Here is a 22,635-nt window from a genome sequence, read left to right as displayed (position 1 = left end):
GTTAAAATATTTGTTCCTCAGATGAGTCATTACTGATTTCCACGTCTCACAATGTGGTTTATGGTATCATTTATATTTCTTCTGTACAACAGCCACCACATATGCAGTAAGCACTCAAAAAATCATTATTATTACAACTTGCAGTTTCTGGGAGAGCACAGAGTCTCTGAAGTAGAGGGTGCCTTGGTGGCTCAGACTTCGGCTCTGAAGCCGAAGCATCAGACTTCGGCTCAGGTCATGATCTCGTGCGTTGGAGCCCCACGTCAGGCTCTGTGCTGACAGCTCAGAGCCTGAAGCCTGCTTCAGATTCTGTCTCCCTCTCTCAGATCCTCCCCTGCTCACACTCTGGTGCGCTCTCTCTCTCTCTCTCTCTCTCTCTTTCTCTCTCCAAAATAAATAAGCATTAAAAATAATTGTTTAAAAAAATAAAAATTCTCTGAGGTAGAGACCACCCTACTTATGTACTGACACATGTCCCAGAGTCTAGCACAGAGCAATGCATGTATTTGACACTCAATATACAGCTGAATAAATAAACTTTTGCCCAACTAACCAACTTATTTCATCTTGTGTCATCAATCAATATTATCCTTGTAATTAGTCTTCCAGTAATCTAGTTCTAAATTTGTGGCCCATTTGTAGCAAGTATATGTGTCTGTATGCACTTGCTCTCATTTTCCAACTACCTCTAAAGCACATCCCTGTGCTGGTCTTTACTTATTCTTCTGAGCCCAATTAAGTCCTTTTCTGACTCAGACAAAATAACAACAAATAACTGCAAGGTTTAGTTTTTCTTTCTTTCAATTCTCCGGATATGAGAGCCAATGTTTTTAGGTATTTTTTTCCGAGCAAAATGCTGAGTCAAGAAAAAGAACCAATACCAAAAATCCTTGTCCCCAAATATTTAATGCATATGTTTTAATGAAAGAGGTTATAAAAGGGATAGCAAAGGGTTCTCTTATATGTCAATTCCCACTGGCTGGCAGTATCTTCCTGGAGTGCTTTGTGGAAGAGAATTCTAAGCTGAATTACGTCTCAGCAGGAAAGAGCATAATAATAAAAGTCCTGTTATTAACACAACTGAGGGGGGAGTAGCTAATCAAAGTAGGCAAACTGTGAAGCAGCAATACAAGCTTTATGTTTAAACTAAAAATATACAAAAGCATGTTTAATAGTAAAACTTTTGATGTAGGGCCTAGACCTTTGATTTGTACAGGGCTCACTGACTGGTGTTCTAGTAAAGTCAACAACATTCAAATGCTTCATCTACAATTTGTAGTTTGTTTCCATAGAGTGAGGATGTAAAACCACTGGATTGAAGGCCACTGGATTAAGGATATATTTTATGCAGTATGTTATAACTCAAAGATATATCTTTCCAAACAATAATCATAAGTACTTTGCCTCCAACCTACTTTTTTTTTTTGGTTGGGTTTATGTGTGCCCTAATTCTACATGAGAGTGAAAACCGGAGTAAAGAAATAAGATAAAAGGAACTTTTTTACTGAGTTTATGTGGCATTCTGTTCTACAAAGAGTAAAGCTTTCATCTTTTAATCCGATATCCACTTAACTACATTACAGAAGATTTATTTTGACCCCCTCTTGTTTCATAAGGGGCTCAAAAGTCTGTAGCAATTTTTGACACTTTGTTATACTGTGTTGCTGACTCTTCTCCCCACATGCCCGCGCATGCTTATGCGCGCGCACGCGCGCACACACACACACACACACACACACACACACACCCTCCCTGCCTCATTTTCATACGGACACAAAGCATTGGGATAAAATGATGGTTCATTATAGTGGTACAGAGCTCTTATCTTCATCCGGCAAGAGTCATTTCCTTCCAAAGATTGAAATGCAAATGTGAAAATTAATGATAACTGCATTATCTGATAGCAGAGATAATACCAATTCACTGTCAGCGTAATACACAGTCATTCTACGATTTCCTCCGCTTCTCACAATATTCTTCTTACTGTCAGACTATATCTATGGTTAACTATGTTTCATAGGTTTCTGTTAATTTACTTCAAATGGCATTTCCCAGATCTTATATCTACCACATTTTCCCAATCAAAAAGGAAACGAAATCAGAACTGTAATCTCCAAGCCCTTCTTTGGACTAGTAAAGAGAAAGGGGAAAAAAAAAAAAAAACCCAAAAACCCTGTATCATTAGTGTGTGCTTCTATCTCCCAGAGGTCTTCCAGCTACCATTCCACTTTATGCAAAACACTCCCATCTTCTGGGTTCAAGGCACAAAGCAGAACTAACCCCATCATCTACATGCTGAACAGCAATTGGATGAGGCAACTTATTTACAGATTTGGTGATCAATTCGGCGTACAGATTTGATGCACAGATGCAACAAGTACACAATCTGATTTTATGCTAGACATTTACTCTTGAAAACATACTTGCATTAAAATTTCCTTAACTCCATCACATTTTCAGCCCAGTTAAATAGAACATGGTTAATATAATCTGATGATGACTTTCACATAGCAAAATGATTTTGCAGAGTGAATTCACCATGCAGATGTTAAATGAAGGCGCATCGTCTGTAAGGCATTGTAATGGCTACTATGGCACAATTGCCGAAATTATATGAAAAGTAATATTAGAGCTATTTATTGAGCACTATGAAGCCTCGAGCTCCGTGTTTGACACAGAAAATCTCATTAATGAGGTAGTGATTATTATGAGCCCCATTTTATAAACAAAGAAACTGAGGCCTTGCGTTATTAACTTACTCAAAGTCACAAAATTCATGAGTGGCAGGGCCAAGATATAAATGGAAGAAATATTTTTATTTCTTCCCCACTCATTATACTACCCCCAAGATAAGTTTCCTTCTATGGAAACTCAGATTTCTATTTAACAATCTAGGAGCAAGTTGTACTGTTCTGTAATACATAATACAAAAAAAAATCTGAATTTTATTCTAGTAATTCATCAAATCTTCAATACAAGGTGTGATTTTCTACTTTATTTTTAAAAAGTTTTTGTAACATTTATGTATTTTTGAGAGGCAAAGAGAGACAGAGCACAAGCAGGGGAGGGGTACAGAGACAGGGAGACACAGAATCCGAAGCAGGCTCCAGACTCTGAGCTGTTAGCACAGAGCCTGACTTGAATCCACAAACCATGAGATCATGACCGGAGCCAAAGTCAAATGCTCAACCAACTAAGCCACCCAGGCGCCCTGTACTTTATTTTTATTGAAACATCTCAAGCACTTAACATGTAAATACGAAAATAAAAGCTCATGTTTTTCTTGACAAGGGTGTGTCAAAGAATCTAAGGGACCGCTTGATCAAAATTATATCTGTGCATACTTTTATTGATATATATTTCTTGAGATACATTATTTGCACAATTTGAGTAGTGTGATATGTTCATTTACTAAAGCTCCTGGAAATTTCAATTATAGTAGTTGTAAGCCTAATGGTAGGACTTAGATACATTCAATATTAAACCAGAGAAATCAGATTATTCACTATTCCCAAGTGCAAAAGAGGTAACCATGTTTTTAACAATGTAAACTAGAGAACTGGTATTCTTAGAGATGATATAAGATGTGACTTTTGAGGTGCTCATTTCATAGAGGTAGATGATGAATTTATAGTGATTTATCTGAATTTTCTCCCCTGAGTCTCCTTCTGAATCTAAATACAGAAGTCAGAACCCAAGACTTTGGCCACAGATTGTGGTTCTAAAGATTTCTTAAAATAAGCGAGAGCCAAAGATGTAAATCCTATTTCAAAATAAGGTCCATATTCTAACTGTTGGTTGGTGTGAAAGGTTCTATGGTTAAGAGAAGACCATTAACATCAAGCAAATCCCACCCTCTCCCAAGCTGTCCGCTGGACACTTTCTACACATCATTTCTTTCAAATTTCATCCACATAACAATGTTTCAAGGTAGCTATTATTATTCCCATTTTAAAGGTAAGCAAACCAAGGCCTGGGCTATTTCATATGCCTAAGGTCACAAGACTGTTAAGTGTCAGCATGTGAACTCAAACACAGATCTGACTCTAGAATTTGTTCAGTTTCTTCCGTAGTTTAAACCATTCTCTACTTTCCAGGTTCACATGCTTAAATATTAGTTGCATCAGTCACCTAAACACAACGCACAAATAATTTTAAAAGATTGAAGAAGAGAAATGGCATCCAAAAGAAATATGGATGCCATCATACTATACCTTTGAACTTCTCCCTACACCTTTCATGATTATTAGTGCATAATAATTATTTATTGAATAATTAAATGTATAAGACTATTGGTAAACTGAAGTACTTACAAGGGTGATGACAGGAAGAAGAGTATTTATTTAGAAAGGAGAGGGAAATGATATATGAAGTACAGGCAAATGCAGATGAGGAGACAGTAGAGACCAAGTATCATATCAATTAGGTTCTCAGCAAGGTAGTATCAGGGTAATTTTTTTTAAGAGCAAGAAAGAAAGTAAAACTTAAAAACAGTTCCTTGAGATATGGAAATAATGACGTAATGACATTTACATTGGCCTGAACCTTATAAGCTTAGTGTGGGTCTAGCTCTCCCTTCCAACAGAGAAAGATTCATAAAAAATGTGAAGAATATTTAAGAGTCACAAATATTTAAACATTAAAAAATTTCACCATAGAAATGTTTACAAATGTAAGATAATTTTTCTAAAGACTATTTAGGTTCCGCCTAATCATAAGAGTTAACAAAGGTGTGAGCAATTACTAAATGTACCTTTTAGTTGAATAACAAGTAAGAGAACAAAAAATTGGCACTGGGGGGTTTGCATATGATAAAAATAGAACACTTCAGAAGAGTTGACACATTACTGAAGTGAGCCATCGGGAAAGGTTGTGGAGTGGACTTCAATCAAACTCTTTAAAAATATATATATATAAATCCTGATCCATCTTAAATGATGTCAGCTCTATGCCTCTAATTCTTTAGATCATTTTCCTTGTCTTTTGATTCTGCTCTATTTTTATTTAGAGAAAGCTGTCTATCTTAGGTTGATGCCGAGGACTGGGTGGGAGGATTTTAAAATTAGGAGACCTTAAAATCACACCTGGCTCTTTACCTCACGTCTTGACCAATTATTTGCAGTTAAATTCAAAACTAGATGCTTAGTATTTTTAAAGTTGTATCAGATATATTACCGGGCTTTATAAAAATGCTGAGAATTTTAAATGGTTCTGCTTCAAGACTCGACAATTCAAAAGCCTTTATAATGATCAGTAATATTTTATGTGTAGGACCTAATTCTCACAGAATCCCTATGAAGTGTGAATGTCATTTTCTACATTTTACAAATGGCAATATAGGAACAGAGAAAGCAAGCAACTTGACAAAAATCACCCAGCAAATAAGTGGCAAATCCAGAATTTGAACCTTAGAATACAGAACACAACTTCTAACTGTTTGGAAACCGTCACTAAAACTTGGACGATTTTCTCCCCTTTATACACTTGGAAAGTACCAACACCGTTTTGCAAATAACAAAAATCGGGGTGAAATATTGATATAATCGCTATTATACTAGAGCAAAAACATCCCCTATACTTTGTCCTGATTGAAGGAAAAGTAACGAAATTTCTACCTTAAAATGCATATCCAACAGATATCCTTTTGTTATGAATCAACTTCATTAATTTAGGGGTTTCAAAATAATTAACCCCCTCTTTTTTGGTAAAATACCTGAAGGGAAAAATCTGTTATCAATTTTGCAACAAACAAACAAAAAAGAACTTTCTTATAGGTACATCTGCTTAGATACATACCTTTTTCCTTTAAAGTTGTTTTTTTTTAATTTTTTTAACGTTTATTTATTTTTGAAAGAGAGAGAGACAGAGAACAACACAGCACAAGCGGCTGAGGGGCAGAGAGAGAGGAAGACAAAGAATCAGAAGCAGGCTCCAGGCTCTGAGTTGTCAGCATACAGCCCAAAGCAGGGCTTGAATTCACAAACCGTGAGATCATGACCTGAGCTGAAGTTGGATGCTCAACCAACTGAGCCACCCAGGCGCCCCTAAAGTTTTTACATATTCAAGTGTGCCAAAGAAAAGAGCATAAACATGTTCACTATAACAACTAAATAATAATTTCATTAAATCAGATACATAAAAGAAATTTAACTCAACAGTGAAACATCTCATCCTGGATGACACATCATTCTGTACCTTGCTCCTCTCTCTCTGTCTCTAAGTTAATAAGACAAGTTTACTTCCGGAAAAGCTTCCCGGAAAAGGCGGCATTGGGTATGCCCATGTGTTTAATAATTTACCACTGCGTGAATGTGCTTACATACTCCCAAGCCACAGGGAATACAGTGGGCCCCAGACCATCAGAAAGAAGAAAATCTGCCCCCTCCAAGTTTCCACCATTGAAAGAGCAGCCAGAATGTACACTTTGTAAGTAGGCATATCCAAAAGGCCATTAAATCTAATTAATTTTAAATGTAAAAACTCTAAGCAGCACACATATGCCTAATTCCACGAATAAAAAACAGCACAATACAAACTTCATCTATCCTTTTGAAATTAAATGTAATCCTCAAGAAAAAAAAATGAAATTTTCCAAAGATTTTTTAAATTTTAATCCAAGGAATTCTTTCCTCTACCGAGAAGACAGAAACATTATGCTATAAGGGGAAAATGCCAGAAGTCTACAACTTCTTCCAAACCCTTAAAAAGTGGTATAATGGCACTTTAAATATAACACATTTTGATCCAAAATCTTGTATAGCCATTATGTTGTATGTATACAGAATACAAACATTTGTGTGTATCATGAATAACATTAGAAATGACATCATAATAATCAGCTATACTGCATCTTCATTTTTGTTTGCATTATATTTTCCAGCTGCTGGTTTCAGAAAATTACCACTGGAGTCCTTCTCTTCTTCACGCACAGCAGAGAGCAATTTGCAAAGTCATGCAAGGGTGAAAATGTGATTGAAATATAGGGATCTTTCTTAATGAAAAATGTTACTGCTTTAGAAATTATGGCTAAAACTATTTCAAAACCTCGCTTATATCTTTAAGTCCTATGACATAATAGTCTCCATTTATAAATATACCATCAATTGTAAATTACTTGGCACCAAATATAAAGAGTTTTTTTTTTTTAGTGAGTTCTTATGAACTGTATATATTTACATAAAATTATGTTGGTGTTTAGGAGTATTTTCATCATTTTTTTTCTTGAAATGATTAAATATCAGGATTTTTAAAATCAAATTAAATTTTCATTCATGAAAATGTTGCCAAAACCTTGAATCAAATAGGAGTATCCGTTAATATTTTCTAAACTTCTAAATATATATTGAGATTTAATCTACAATTTACAATATGACTAAACTAAAAATATTTCTTTATAGTATTACTGTTACTTGTTTAAATGTGTTAAAATTATTCCCAAATTGAATGTAGATATAGCATCAAGATTTTTGTTCAAAAGAAACCCAAAAAGGCAAGTAGAATGAAGTAATTCTTATGTGACTGTGGAGTGAGAAAAAAATGAAGATTTTAAGCAGAAGAAACACTGGTTTTTCTAGTTTATTTAACAGAAAGATAAAAAATCTTCTTTAAATAATGTTACCTTAAACTCCCATGTAACCTCCATTCACACACACAAATATATATATGTATACGTGTATATATATATATATATATATATATGCATGTATATACATACATACATACATACATGAGCTGAGATTGTAAGAGTTTTACAACCTAATTAAAATTTAAGAGGAAAAAAGTGAATTCCTGATAGTAGCAACAACCGGTTGAATTTTAAATTTTCTGTCCTACCTGGTCCATCCCAATCATCTGTCTCAACTCCAGGCTGGCCTGGCTTTTCTGACTGTGTGTCCCCATCTGATTCTGCCGTCTCCTGGACTCCTTCATCATCACCTGAAAACACCAACACAGAGAGAAAAGGGGAAATAGTTAAAGCTCTCTATTTGACATTCAGATCCGGTAAAGGGATGCCCTTAGAGTATGTCTAAGCATATGTTGGTTACATATATTTGTCATTATGCAGAGAAAATGACCATGATTAATCATTTTGATATCTACTGTGGATTTATAGTAAAGAAAATCAGCATTAGTCATCAATACATGAATACATAAATAAAGTTAACTGCTATAAACAAAAACATTTCTGTAAAAAATTCGGTGTTATTAATATTTTATATAAGAATAAAATTAAAAAAGCAGTGTGTAATTACCACTTTTAATATGGAAAACCTTAACTCTTGTATTTCCAAATAATAATTTTTATAAAGGCAAGATGCAGCAAAACAAAAACAAAGCAATTAACTGGCTTAGGGTAAGACATATTTAGGTTTGGGGCCGAATTTAGATTATTTTGAAGATTCCGTCCCCCCTCCCCCCCCCCAGCTTTTAGCTTGCTAAAACCTATTTTTTAAATGGGTATAAAAAGGCCATAAATAATTAGCATATGAGATGAGCCAGTGACTCAAGTCTTCACAATGCAAGAAACTATAAAGCTATACTTGAGAAGTGAAGCGAGTTCACACAGTTTCATGTTTTCATTTCCACGTAAGAAAAAAAAATGTTATATTTTTTGAGCGAGAGTATAGTTATGGCAAAGAACATATGTTAACAAGGCAAGTGCATATCAAGAGGTCTAATTTATAAGAACCTTCACTTTAAGTAATAAAGCAACTCCTTTATAGGAAAGTAATCCATGGTAACATGGTACACACAAAAATATTGCAAAATATACCTACTATAAATGGTAATAGAGATCAGAAAACCAAATAACAAGAAAATGCGATGTCATACCAAATTTGTTCCAAAATGGATACCAAAAACATGGCAATTAAATGTTGAATCTAATAATGCTAAAAATTTTAAATTAAATTGCTTGCCCATCTAGGCTTTCTCTGAAGTATTTTCCACATAGTTGTCCAAATCTATAATAATACTTAAGTTTTTATATGATTATAACAAAAAATACATTGGATTCTTAACATCTTAAAAGTAACACAGAAATAACAAAATTTTCAGGAAGCGATTCTTATTGCAAAGACATTAATGTGATGTTGATGAGTTTTGAATGTTAAACTCCATAAATTTTGTATTTCATTTCCATATATAGCTTCACAAAATGAATCATTTTTAAAAAGCGGAATAAAGGTAGAGAGAATGCAGAAACCCAGTGACAACTCTGTTGTCACCATTTCCATAGCACAGGATCATTGGCTCTGGTGGGTGACAAAGAATAAAAAAGATACCCCCACACCGCCAAACCCATGTTTGGAATTGAAGGATCTTTGAAAGTTGAGTTCTCTCTTCTTTTCAGGATGACTACAATGAATAGCAAGGGAATTATTTCCATAAAATAATAGATACTGAGCATTTACCATGTTTAAGGAACTGTAGTAGATATAGCAGGATATATATGGAAAAATACAATACTTTTTTGGAAGGAGCATAAAACCCATTTAAGAGAGTAAGTTCACAAATAATGAGAGTGCAAGACAAGGTCCAAGTGCCACAAGAAAGGTACAAGGACTCAGGAGTAAGATAAGACTTTTAATCTGTGCTCCTTTTTACAGGTCACATAGAAGAACATGGACACATCAACCAATTATCTTACAAGATCAGTGGAAGAGTTCTGCTCTCACTTCTCAGACGCAAAGAGGGATGGTTCTCAGCCTGCATAGACAAGTAGGCTGTACAGCCTTTTAATATTTCCAAATGCTGTGAACCCTGAACCAAGTGCCCCTCAGCCCAACCCTCCCTGCCCCAGCCCCTGTCTAGTGTGCCCCCTCCTATCTCCCCTAATCCAGAGACTAGGGGTTTACGTCTATTCAGCAAGAGGTTTATGGCATCTGCTCTGATCAGTCAGAGCCCAAGTTGTACCAGTTGTTAAGTACTTTGAAAAGTATGCCCACATATATGTGAGTATTGAACTAAAGCTGTGCAGGTAGCAGACTGGCATAACTGGACTCATTAAGTATTAGCTCTGGCAGAAAACCCTGATACTTTCCATGAGCTAGTTATTCTCGGCTTGCCCCTTCCTGATGGCCTCAATTGACTCTCTTCCCTCTATGCCCTACTTTGTACTTTGTGCCCCATGAGGCAGAATTCTGTGGACCCCATCACTGGGGCTGCTTTGTTCTCTTATTCCTGGGCGGGTTCAATCAATGGGAGGCACTTACAAGATGAGAGAACCAGGGGGCAGGAAGAGAGAAGACAGATACATGTCCTCCAACCCCATCTTTTTTAGGGTCTCCAGGTGGGAGCAATGGCTGTGTTGTACGTGGGCACTCTTAAGCGGCTCATATGCTTCTCCCGCACTCCCGCAGCACTATCAGTTCCCATGACTCTTCAGATCAGGAGAGCTAACAGCTTCTCACTGTTGCCAGCCATCGGTGCTCCCCATCCCTTGTTGGTTTGGTTTCCTTAACCGTCTCCATACCTTGTACACTGTCTCTTCACCAAACTCTCTTTAGCAAAACCCACTGGCCAAGTTATCAGTTTCCTTCTGGGACCCTTACTGAAGTACTCAATTTCTTCCGAACCTCCTTAGGTAATTATGTTCATAGTTTTTTGTCCAGTCATGCGTAGTAAGCTTTCTTTAAACAGAGTCACTTATTGAGCACTGGGTGTTATATGTTAAGTAATGAATCACTAATTTCTACTCCTGAAACTAATTATTACATTATATGTTAACAAATTAGAATTTAAATAAAAACTTAAAAAAAGCAGACTCACTTTTTATAACATACAAACATATTTTTTAATGAAAATTTTCTTATCACTGCTATAAAAGAAAAATCAGGATTAGATGCTCCTAATAGAAGGTAATAATGAACATAAATACAATAAAAATAAAGGTAACATTACTAACTTCTAGATATTGTGTTTATTTAGACTCTGAGCCTCTGGTCTCATTTCCCTGCGATAGAAAGGAAGAGTAACAAGTTATTTAAGTCACAGTAATATGAAGATGAAACATTTTCACTGATCCACAAAGAATACAAAAAGCTTGAAAACCTTCTCACCAAATGATTCAATGCTACTTAATACAATAATCCATGTAGCACCTTAATCTTCTGGTACCTCCAGGATACCAGACCCAATTGGGGGAAATATGACCTTTACAACACTTTATTTTTCACGGACACTGGAGCCCACAGACTGAGTGGAGGTTTAATTCAGGGGAATGACACAGGGGAATTTACAAAGGAAGAGTAAAGAATGCAACCTATAACTTTAAACGGTGTCTGTTTCTTCTAAGCACTTTTCTCATGTCTTATGAATCTTGAAACAAGGAAATCTGAGCAAGGTCGGGGGTGGGGGGAGGACTCTGGAGATGATCTGACCCAAATTAGAGAAATTTACTGATTATGAAATCGATGCACAGATAGGGTAACTTATGTATGATCTTAGAGCCACTATATTTATTTCTGCATCAGTCACCCCTCCCAAACCTTCACATGCTGGACCAATTAAGTGTTTCCCAGTCATCACAGGGGTGACTGATGGAAGCAGCTTTTAGTAGATATTCTTTCCTCAACAAGTAAGAAGCAGGATTATAGGGGAGCATGAAGAGGCATCATAAAGGCCACCACAAACAGCAGTTTATACAAGGTTAGGAATTAAATTTGAGTCTTCTAACTGCCTGTCTAGCATTCTTTCCAAAATATCCTTTCTTGCCTCTCCTATACTCCACCCCCACCAGTCGAGTAGAGAACCATGCATACCTGGAATAGCTGAATAATCCCAGAGCAAGACATACCCAAGCAAGCATGGGACATGCTGTTAAAAATTACATATCCCCCCCCCCAAAAAAAATTACACATCCAAGGGCTCAGATAGTAGAATTCTGGGTAGAACCATTTGGATAAATTAAGTTCTATATGCAGATATTAACTATATCATCTTGAGGGCCACACAAAGGAGTAAATCTTTCTGAATTTTGCTATTACGTTTAAATTGTTGGAAACTCGTGATGCCATGCAAAGTTACTCAATTGTGAACATTTATAGTGCACATTTCTGAAGATACAATGAGATATATACTTTCCCTAAAGGACCATATAATCTAGTAAAGGAGTCAGGTAATATGCATAAGAGAAGTAACCACTGATAAAAAACCATAATCAGGGTAGTCCATGAATAATTCCAAATGAAAACACATAAGATACATAAATTCAGAGACCAGAAGCGTAAAATGACATTGACCAATGGAGAACCTAGTATAATTAATTCTGGAGTTCTTCACATTGAAGTCAATGAAATATTTAAGTAGGGGGTTGATATGATCATGTGACACAAATACAGTAACCAACATATATTTATTGAGTTTCCATGAACATGTTTTTTTTCTCAGACATCTGGTCTTTGGGCCCCCCCCCCTTACTTGTGCTATAACCACAATCTGACTCATGTCTCAGACATTCTTGCCCAAAAACTTTTGTGAGACTATAGTTAAGTCTACTTTGAAATATTTTATTAGGTAAATTACATATTTGGAAGGAAAAATAATGAGAAGTATAGTGGGAAAAAGGGATGTTTCGAAGACTACATTGTGGAGGAATCACAATAATCATGAAAATCAGAAGCTAAAAGAATTCCCCTGAATCTGTAAATGTTTATCTTTATTGAAGAGAGATGAAATAAACCATTCTTTATTAATATATTAAAATAAATTTGGAGTCCCAGGCACTGTGCTGAGCACTAAGAATATAAAACAAAGATGGTTCCGCTTCTCATATAACTTCAGACTAGGACAGAGACAAATCACTAATTGCAATCTTGTGTGGCAAATGCTTTAGTGAGAGCAGTCCAAGACGTGACAGGAGCACACAGGCATGACACCTAACCCAGACTTGGTGCAGTAGAAGGTTCCTGGAGGAAAGAGCCAATAACATTTCTGAAATTCTGGAGGCGTTACCTTACATAAAACTGAATTCTGTAGGTTTCATGCCCTGAGGCTCCATAACTGAAAACCATTTCTCAGATTAAAAATGAAAGTCATCTCCCCAAAGAATTCCATATAGAAAACATTACAGTAATTAAGTTGCTGTGCAGGAAAAATGGTGGTGAAACTGACCACATTTCAATGATGTGAGAGTAGAATCCGTACAAAGTTTTAAGATGCTAAGAGAAATAATTTGAGAACTGCTATTACAGTATGATGGTTGAATGCATGAAGTCATTTCGTTCATTCAGTATAGGCTAAATTTACCCAGGATCATTCTCATCTAATATCTTGGGAAAAAATAGCAGGATGACTACAAATCTCAGTAGACCTTGATGCACACAGAAATTTGGTAAATCACTCAAAATGAAAAAAATATAATTTAGCCTATTAGAGGCTTGATTGAACTAGTAATTTCATATAATAAAATACTTTCATTAAGTGTCACTTAACTGCCAGATTGGAACTATTGAGCTTAGATTTCAACTTGCACCAACATCTGGAGCAATACTCAGTATTGATAATCCTGATTCATGGAACAATTTGCTCTAATTTGTTTCATTATGCAGCACATATAATTAGAACTACTGAAAATAAATATTGCAGAGTATTTAGTTAAGGAAACACTGTAAAGATAGTTGATTGTATACAATTAACAGCTCAAAAGAAATTACATTTTGCAACTGTTTTAAGCTATTTTAAAACTGGGTAAATGTGCAATATATATCACATTAAGAAAAATAAAATCAGGACAGGAGACTAGTTTAAAGCCCTTGATCAGTTATTTAATCATGTTTCTTAAAGAAAAAAATGCGAAAAAGGAAAAGATGACCAAAAACATAAGACTGTCATATGAAGTGACACACATGGGTGCAGAAAACAAAAGGGGCTGGAATTAAATTTTTATTCATCTCCATATCTGCACATAAAGATGAATAAAGGCAGAGAACAGGTCTGCACGCTTGGGTTCTATATTAAACCTAAACATGGCTAACATTTCTTGACCACCCACCCCTCAGCACTAGTTAAATGTTTTGTGAACATCACATCAGCCCTGCCATGCAATGTTATCCCTATATTTCAGAAGAGTAAGCCAAGAGGCAGATATGTGAGAAGATGCCCAGGCATAGTGCTAGCAAGTGGAACATCCAAGAACTGACCCCAAGTCACTCTGACTCCAGCGACCATACTCCAAACCTATTAGGATATTACAGTGAATCTCTATTGATGATCAAGCAACAAAGATAGCTGCTTCTCCTCTCCATATATAATAGGCCTTGTTCCTTCACTATGCTTACATATTAAAATGAAAGATTTAATGGATATAATATTTAGAAGCATTATCTTTCTGAAGGTATACTGTTGGACTTGGAACTCAGTAAAATCAACTACACATAGATGCTTAATCAATTACCATTACTCGCTGACGAGTTATAAAATTAGATCTTGGTTTCATTCTTTTTACCCTAACCTACTGCAGTATCATTACATTTGCTAATTAATTGCCTTCAGCACATTATTTCTATTTAATAACTAAAATATGTCACATTTGTCAACTTTTAGACCCTTCATCTTCTGAGTTTATCTCAGGAAACTAACTCTCATTTTTATGGTAATGTTTTTATCTAATTCATTTTTAATCTTTTTACTAATGAAAAATGAAATGATTAAAAAACAATTTAATCGAATATGAAATCTCTGAATTACTTTTAAGAAAACACTATTTTTTCCCTTCACAATAGGGACTTGTTTCTTTCCCTTTCAATATATTTATTCTCATGGAAAATTTATACACAGAACTTTATTTTGATACTAATCCAACCCCAGCTTCTTTGTGATTTGAATGGAAATGACTTTATTGACCATTGTTTTTTATTTACTTCTATTTTTGATTCTTATATGTTTGAAATCAGTACTCTAAGTAGCTTATGAAAAATGGCATGAATAATTAATAGCCAAGATAATAATGACAAGTTTGTTAAGATACTGCTTCAAAAGCTTTGTTGGTAGGAAAAGGACAAGAAGACAGAAAAGGATGCTAGGAAGAGAATTGCAGAAAGAGCTAGGAATGCATTTGACATCCATTCATTTACTTGCTAAATTCTTTATTCACATACTTTTAAATAGAAATTTCAGTGTATTTTTAGCAAAGCACAAACACACTTAATGGAATAACCACTATATATATCCAGAGACCAATTCATAAAAAGATGAAACAGAATAAATGTCAAGCGGTAACAAAATCTATAATATTTCTAAAATTATGGCTATGGAGTTAATGGTTTTCCATTGCAAGATTAAACTCTTTTGTTGCTCTTTTAAAAGATATCATACATATTTTGTGGGCCCTTCCATTTTCCTTAGTCTAGTTTTCAGAATCAATGAGAGCCCTATAGGGGGAAATTGAAGGTGTTATTGAGCAATATAATACACAGCGCAAATGACTCGGGGAAATGCACCAGAATACAGTCTTTCGAACACATGAAACAGAATCTTCAAATTCCATATTAGGTATTGTTGGCAAGGTGGTCAAAGCAGCAGCTCTCCTTGCTAGGCAAAAATAATTTCAAAACCATAAACACCTTTTCACCCAAAGTTAGACATTCCTGTATAAATTAAAGATTTGCCACATACTGAGAAAGCCACTTTTTCAGCACAAATAGCAGCAGTGTTTGCCAGCAGTCATACAAGAAAACAGCCCTCCTCAACCCTGCTCCTTTAATCCATGTAGTTCCTATCAATATTAACCTCTTATAGAAATTCTTGTACAATAAAACTATTGAACTTTCTTGACTAAGAGTGTTACTGTAGCTGTTAGTCATCCCTATAATGTATTTCGCAATCAGCTAAATCATCAAAGTATTTTTTAACAATGAACAGTTCAGAAGTGACAGATCTACTTTCTTGTTCACACTGCTTATCAGAGAATAGATATCACATATGTTTTCCAGGTGCTTCCTATAGTTAGGATACCTTCACAGAAGCCGCTCATGAAAGATAAGGTCATAAAAGAGATGAAAAATGTGTGAGCTTCATACACTTATGGTTTTATCATCAGACAAGATAGCTTTGGTTAAAGGACTGTAACAGTCAAAAACAGAAAACTACAGCTTTGTATTGAAGGGCGAGGACATTTAAGTTTACGATTCAGTTCTGGTTTGCTTTGCCTAATAGCCTCACGATATTGTTGGGCTTAAAACAACTGTTTGGTTATAGATTCATCAAACAAAAGCATCATGTTAAATTAACACTGCATTGTCAAAATTATAGATATGGTTATGTCGCCAGATACAAAAATAAAAATGTACAATTATTATCCCTTTTTGCCAATACCTAAGAAGATACCTAAACATTTCAACCATTTGATAAGAAAAGGTCCATTACTCTATGGACCTCTATAATGGTGTCTGACTTAAGTCTCCCTTAGATGTGCTATAAGTGTATAAGAAAATGTAGGGTTTTGCCATATTCTGGATAGTTATATTCAGTGGACAGTTATTTTTAAAAATGCATGCGATCTCCTTAATATGTCACTGTTTTGGCAATAACCTTTTATCATATTCCAGAACATGAGCAATTAAACACGTCAATAGAACAGAGTCCACATTTATCTGATTATGAATTTTCAGACACTGGATTTCTGGATTTCAGACAATTGTGGATGACAGTGGTGACAGCCGTCCAGAGCTAAGTCTGCTACCTGGAGAAGAAACTCCTCTCTATGGTTAACGGGTGACCACCATAATTTGTGGCATTCTATCACAGCCAGTAAGAGGAAATTATTCAACACACTGATGTTTATGGTAGCTATATTACATAAAAGTCACAGTGTTAATAACTCAGGAATAAAGGACAGTGATTTATAAATTATTTCTACAGTCTTAAACACTTACCCCACATTTGAATATCATCTCCCATGTGAAAAGAGCTTTTCACAAAGTTTAAGTTCACTAAAGATCTGGTGCATAAGGGAAATATCCACATGTGATAAAATAAGGCAAATTCTCAGCAGTATATCATTCAAAAATTTCTGCTTCTTATTACTTTTCTCTATGGACACTTGAAAAAAATCAATATGTAAGCCAAGTGTGGGAGAATTAAAAAAAAAACTACTTTAAAAAGATTTTTCTAAAATGTGTATCTCAAAGCTTGTATGTAACTATTTTTCCTTATTGTCTCTTCCCTTTCTCCCTACCTACCCCACCCCTGCCCCCCAAAAAAACCCTCACTGAACTATTATATTCCATTCAGAAAAGCAGCACGTGGGTGCTGAAGCGTCCGACTTCAGCTCAGGCCATGATCTCACGGTTCATGGGTTCGAGCCCCATGTCGGGCTGTGCTGACAGCTCAGAGACTGGAGCCTGCTTCGGATTCCGTGTCTCCCTCTCTGTCTGCTCCTCCCCCATTCATGCTATGTCTCTCAAAAATAAACATTAAATTTTTTTTTAAATAAAAAAACAAACAAGAGGATCCTTACACAGTTAAGGCACTTCTTGCTCCAAAGAAGAAAGTAATGCGTGATAATCTGTAAGTGAGGATACTCTCAACTGTAATTTATCTTTTATAGATCTGTTGTATTATCAAGAAACCGTCATCCCTTCAGTCTGCTGGCTTCGGTCTTCAAGATTCAAACCCAGCATTCATTTTAGGAAATCATCACCATCAACAACAATACAAAGTAAAGCCAAATCTCACAGTCTCTGAAATGGTCTCTTTAACAAGCCAGCCCGATCTACACAGAAAGACCAAGCCAGTTTAAGATGATGTCTGAACACTGCTTTCCGTAGAACCTTATTGTTTATTCCTTCCTCTTTAACAAAATGATTTTTCCAAAGAGGCCTCATAATCCATTTAAGAATATGATTCATAAGCAATTACTCATTACCATAGTGTTCCATTACTACAATATAATTTACTAATTACAAACAGACTTTATTCAAGCCACACATACAGCGGAGAATGAATATTCTGGGACAGCAACCAACAGCTTCAGTCTGTATCTGAAGGCCCTTTATCCAACACTAGTTCAGATACCTAATGACAAATGACTCTCAGAGCTCAAAACTAGGGGATAACAGTTATTTCTGCAGATAAACCCTACTTTTCTACTGCTTGCCAATTGAAATTACACCTTACCCCCATTTTCTCTCTCTACTATGGCTTATGGGAAGCTCGGATTTGCATTTAATGCTTCAGCTTTCAAGATATCTGTCTTCCTATTTTATGCTCCTTCTCGTCATTTCCTATCCTTCACCTTAGGGTCACTGTCATCTCTCTGGCCCACACCTATTTCTCCAGGGTCAACTCACACAACAATCTCCATCGCCCTCTTTGCATGTTCATCAGGCTCTTGCCAACCATATGCTGTTCCATCTATCTGAAACATTACTACCTCTTTTTATCTAATTAATGCCTATTCAGCATTAGATGCCAGCTCAAGTATCATATCCTTAAAGGATACTTTCTCTGACCTTCGTCACTATGTCAAACCACCCTGTACCACTTGTGTGATTATTTTAGTAATGGCTGCCTCCCCACTATCATGTAAATTCCAGAATAGCCAGAGGCTTCCCTGTGTTTACTTACATGGTATCCACAGCATGCCCCACAATGTCTGGTATAGCACATGTTCAATAAATATTTATCAAACTGGATGAAGTATGCATATTGAGTGAACTGACTGCATAATGCTTTGAGTCATTAACCCAATAATCAAGTAAAGGCATATAAAATCTATGCCCTTTGCATAAGCTGAAAACGCTTCATAGTAACAGAATTTAGAGCTGGGCATGGTGCCGCCTGATCATAAAGACCACATTTGCCAGCCTCCCTTTTAGTGAGGTGGACCACTCATAAGACTAAGTTCAGGACAAGAGAATAGAAATAGGAGAGTTTTGTGGCAGCTTCCAGGAACCTATCCTTCTAGTTGAATCTAATCCTGATTAAGTTTGCATATCTGTGCAATAAAAAGGAAAAAAAAATATTCTAGGTCACATCAGCCTCATTCCAACTCAGATCCAAATCTAGCTTCTACCGCCAGTGGAGAGAGAGTCCCACGTATGCTATCACAATACCCATTCAGACTCTTTTTACCACAAGGTCTCCCCACACCACCTCCTCCCTCAGGGCCAGCAAGAGGTCCTTGGCTGCTGGTGATAACGCAGGAAAAACATAGATAGTATCCACAGCATCATCCAGATTTTTAGAAGTGTGGGAGAATTTTCCCCCCTTCTGCTCTAATTTTTAACACAGCACTTTCATGAGTGTCTGTGGTCTCTTTAGGCACAGGGTGACTTATCCCATAATGATAACAGATTTGGAATTCAGATATCTAAATACCAAGACATTTTGGGAACCTTACTCAAGGTTTTCTAAAAAATGATGAATTTGAAACCACACTTCATGCTGGATCATTGCTATCTCCTCTGAGCTCACTCATATTGACCAAAGGTACTAATGGGGGTTGACTCAGGCTTTCTGAAGCCTAAAGCTTACACAGTTTGGGAGGCCCTCCATAAAAGAGGAATACAAAGCCATAATTAGAAAATTAGGTGCAAGGTCTTGGAAGGAGTCTATGCAAGTGAGGAGTTCTAAAGCTCCACTGCGCTGCATTGAACTATCCTGGACGTATCATTTGATATAAAAGTAGCTAAACAATTGCCAAATACACGAAATTGGTAAATTAATATATCTAATATTGCTCTGGCAATGTTAAGTGTAAAGACAAGATTCACATTTTATGTAAATTTTCAAAACTCCTTCCTTTTTTTAGTGACCAGAGTTTTTACGGCTGCTTCAGAGGTTCTTCTGCACAACTGCCAATATTAAAGAGAAAACATCATTCTTCTCTAAGTTGGGTTTTCCTTAGGATACAGGCTATTTTCCTTGTCCATTTCCTTCAGTATCACTCTGTATTTTTGAATAAATGTTTCTTGTTATGAGTTCCTGTATTTCAGCACTCCCTTTGGTATTCAGCCACCAGGACAGGATAGAGGCGCCCAAGACCCAAGGATTAAATGAGGCAGGTATGTGCTGGTAAATAGCACAATACAGGGAAGCTTGAGAAAGAACACACTCCTTCCTTTATCAGCTCAAACTTAACATTTTTTCCACTCCTTTTAGATATTCCTTGTCTCACTTAGTTCATGTTTTCTTTTCCTTACTAGAGGGCTGTATCTTTAAGAAACGAGAACATTCTTTATATATTCCCCTTTTTGCCTCCGTACATGTGTGGTCTGTGCAAACACTCACACATATCAATGCTTCTACAACCAGAAACAAGTAATATAGGTTCTCAGTGTTGTTTAACTAGACTGGACCACAATTCGCATTGAAAAAAAGCTTATCTGAATCAAAAATATACTGTCTTGTGCTAATGCTGTGCAACAAGAGAAATTATATCAAATCCTATTGTTAAATAGGTAGGGGGGCAAGTGTTTTATGTATTTGTAGATTTCTACCTTGATAAATCACTATCTTTAAAAATAATCCTTAAAGAGACCTTCCTTTCTCACTGTCAGAAAAATATAATCACAGCCTACTGTCTGTGCAATTCCACTCTCCATCTCCTACATACGTAAGACGTGGTAAGATACAGCCACTGTCAAGTTTCAGAACAGTTCCTTGTCTAATCTTTCCGCTTCTCCAGATCTCTGATACAGAACCTGTTAGAATGTATTGCTTACTTTTCCAGTTCCTATGTTTATCTCACTTCCACTTGTACCATCTGCTGCACTGCATTTCCTTCAGAAAAGTGAAAAGTTTCCACGGTGCCCAGAGCTTTCCCTGCAAACAATGCCCTCTTCCCCTCTTCCTTCCTTCCTTTCTCCGCTTTTTATTTGGTCTCATTTTGTGTTAAGGTCAAGCTGTTTTAAAGAGTTCACTTTGCAAACATTTCTACAGGGCTGAAATGCCGATCCAAATAGTTTTGATGGATTTGTAAACATTCTTGCCATTTGTTACTGGCTTCTGCCCAAGTACACACATTTTGGGTTGTCCCCACTCATTTCGATTACCTGAAAACAACTTCGCAAGAAACGGGCAGTGAGAAACTGTGGCTTATTTTATGCCACCCAATGCGGGTAACATAACCATCCAGTTAGTATAATGAGTCTAAAGAGCATTCAACATAGCCCTCTCATTATGTCAAAATGCCAACTCCACTCACTGCTAAGCTAGTTTATGTTGATACAGAGTCTTGAAAGATGTAACAGAGGAGGCTCTAAATATTTTAAGCACACCTCTCATTCCTTGAACCTTTCTTTTTTATTTCTTTTTCTTAATATATCCCCTTATTCCTGACTGACACATCAGGCTTGATATGTGTTTAATTAGAGAATGCCAGATTAAAAATACCTTGGAAAAGGTAGCTTTATACTTCATATGCCCAGGCTTCGTCAGACGGGTTCCTGTTCTTCTACAAGAATTATATTGATGGGCACCAGAAAACAAAAGCAGTTCTCTATTTTCATAAGTATAATCACCTTAGTTTTCATTTAGTATTAACCTTTAGTAGTTTTGTGACTTTGACCAAGTTACTGACCCTCTGAAAGTCACAGGGGAAAATAGCATCTACCCTGCAGGACAGTAAGTTGATTAGAGATGATTCACGTACAGCAAGATGTCTGACTTTCAGGAGCAGTCAGCAAATGAAAGTTGTTATTACCATTATTATAATTATTATAATTGGTACGTAGTCTCAATGCCAATCTCCGGAATCTTATTGAACTACAAAAAAGAAGCTGAAACAGCACTCTGCATTCGTTATCAGTATTTACTCCATTGGTGTAACACATTCAGTTATTTTTACTTGACCTTTTAAGAACAACGAAAAAATGACTGACTTTATTACTGTAATTAAGTTCATCCTACCACAGCTTTCATTTCCTTTTACACCTTCTACATTTAGGCCTACCAGAGATAAAGATTATCCCACCAGGTAGTAGAGGGGCAAGCTATTTAATACTTCCTGTTGCTTCTTAAGTAATAATCAAAACATTGTGAGAAATTCTATGTACTCACAAGGAAATACAAATTTTGTATTAAAAGACACAGAGCTTTGGAAGTCTTATTTGGTATAAACCTGAAAAACGTTAGTGCAGAACAAAGGACATTTTCTCAAATCATTTATGCTGTTTAAGGATAAAAAGTAGAAGAGATGCAACTCCTTCTAACAGATCAGTTTCTCTAAAATGATAACATTTTATCTAAGATCATGTGGCCAACTGTCAGATTCAAGGTTGTAGAAGACATTAACTCCATACGATTAAAGTAAATTAGCTTCCCAGGGTTCTCTAATGCTAATGCTATGTTCGTAACGTAAATTTTCCATAAACAGAAAAATAAATTAAGAGTTAGTACATGTAAATGACTGGCAAATATTAATGTACACCTGTATGAATTGTTATGTGTATATATATACATTTTAATTAAAAATGGCTATTTATACAATTACAACTTGATCAAAACTACTTCCTTCAAGGAACATGGGCTCTTTATTCATCCAAATATCACTGAGAAAATGTAACAAAAGGGCTTATAAATAGGTAGTTCTCCTTTACAGTACTCAGCTAAAATTAATGATTAATTCAGTATCCAGATTAAAAGTGAAAGAAATCAAACAACATAGATGTTTATTAATACCAGATGTGTGTA

General features: G+C 35.9%; 1 protein-coding gene across 3 annotated transcripts in view; it reads right to left on the bottom strand.

Annotated features, from left to right (window-relative positions):
* Positions 1–22,635, bottom strand: part of ZFPM2 (zinc finger protein, FOG family member 2) — a 467,130-nt gene that overhangs the window by 338,419 nt on the left and 106,076 nt on the right. For all 3 annotated transcript variants that reach the window (XM_023248130.2, XM_045049546.1, XM_045049547.1), the window contains one exon: positions 7,834–7,935. In XM_023248130.2, the coding sequence (XP_023103898.2) occupies positions 7,834–7,935 (102 nt within the window). The remainder of the gene's footprint in view (positions 1–7,833; positions 7,936–22,635) is intronic.

Source organism: Felis catus, chromosome F2, assembly GCF_018350175.1.
Source record: "Felis catus isolate Fca126 chromosome F2, F.catus_Fca126_mat1.0, whole genome shotgun sequence".
Lineage (NCBI taxonomy): Eukaryota > Metazoa > Chordata > Mammalia > Carnivora > Felidae > Felis > Felis catus.
Note: the sequence above shows the minus strand (reverse complement) of the source record. Positions and strands in the feature narration are given on the sequence as shown.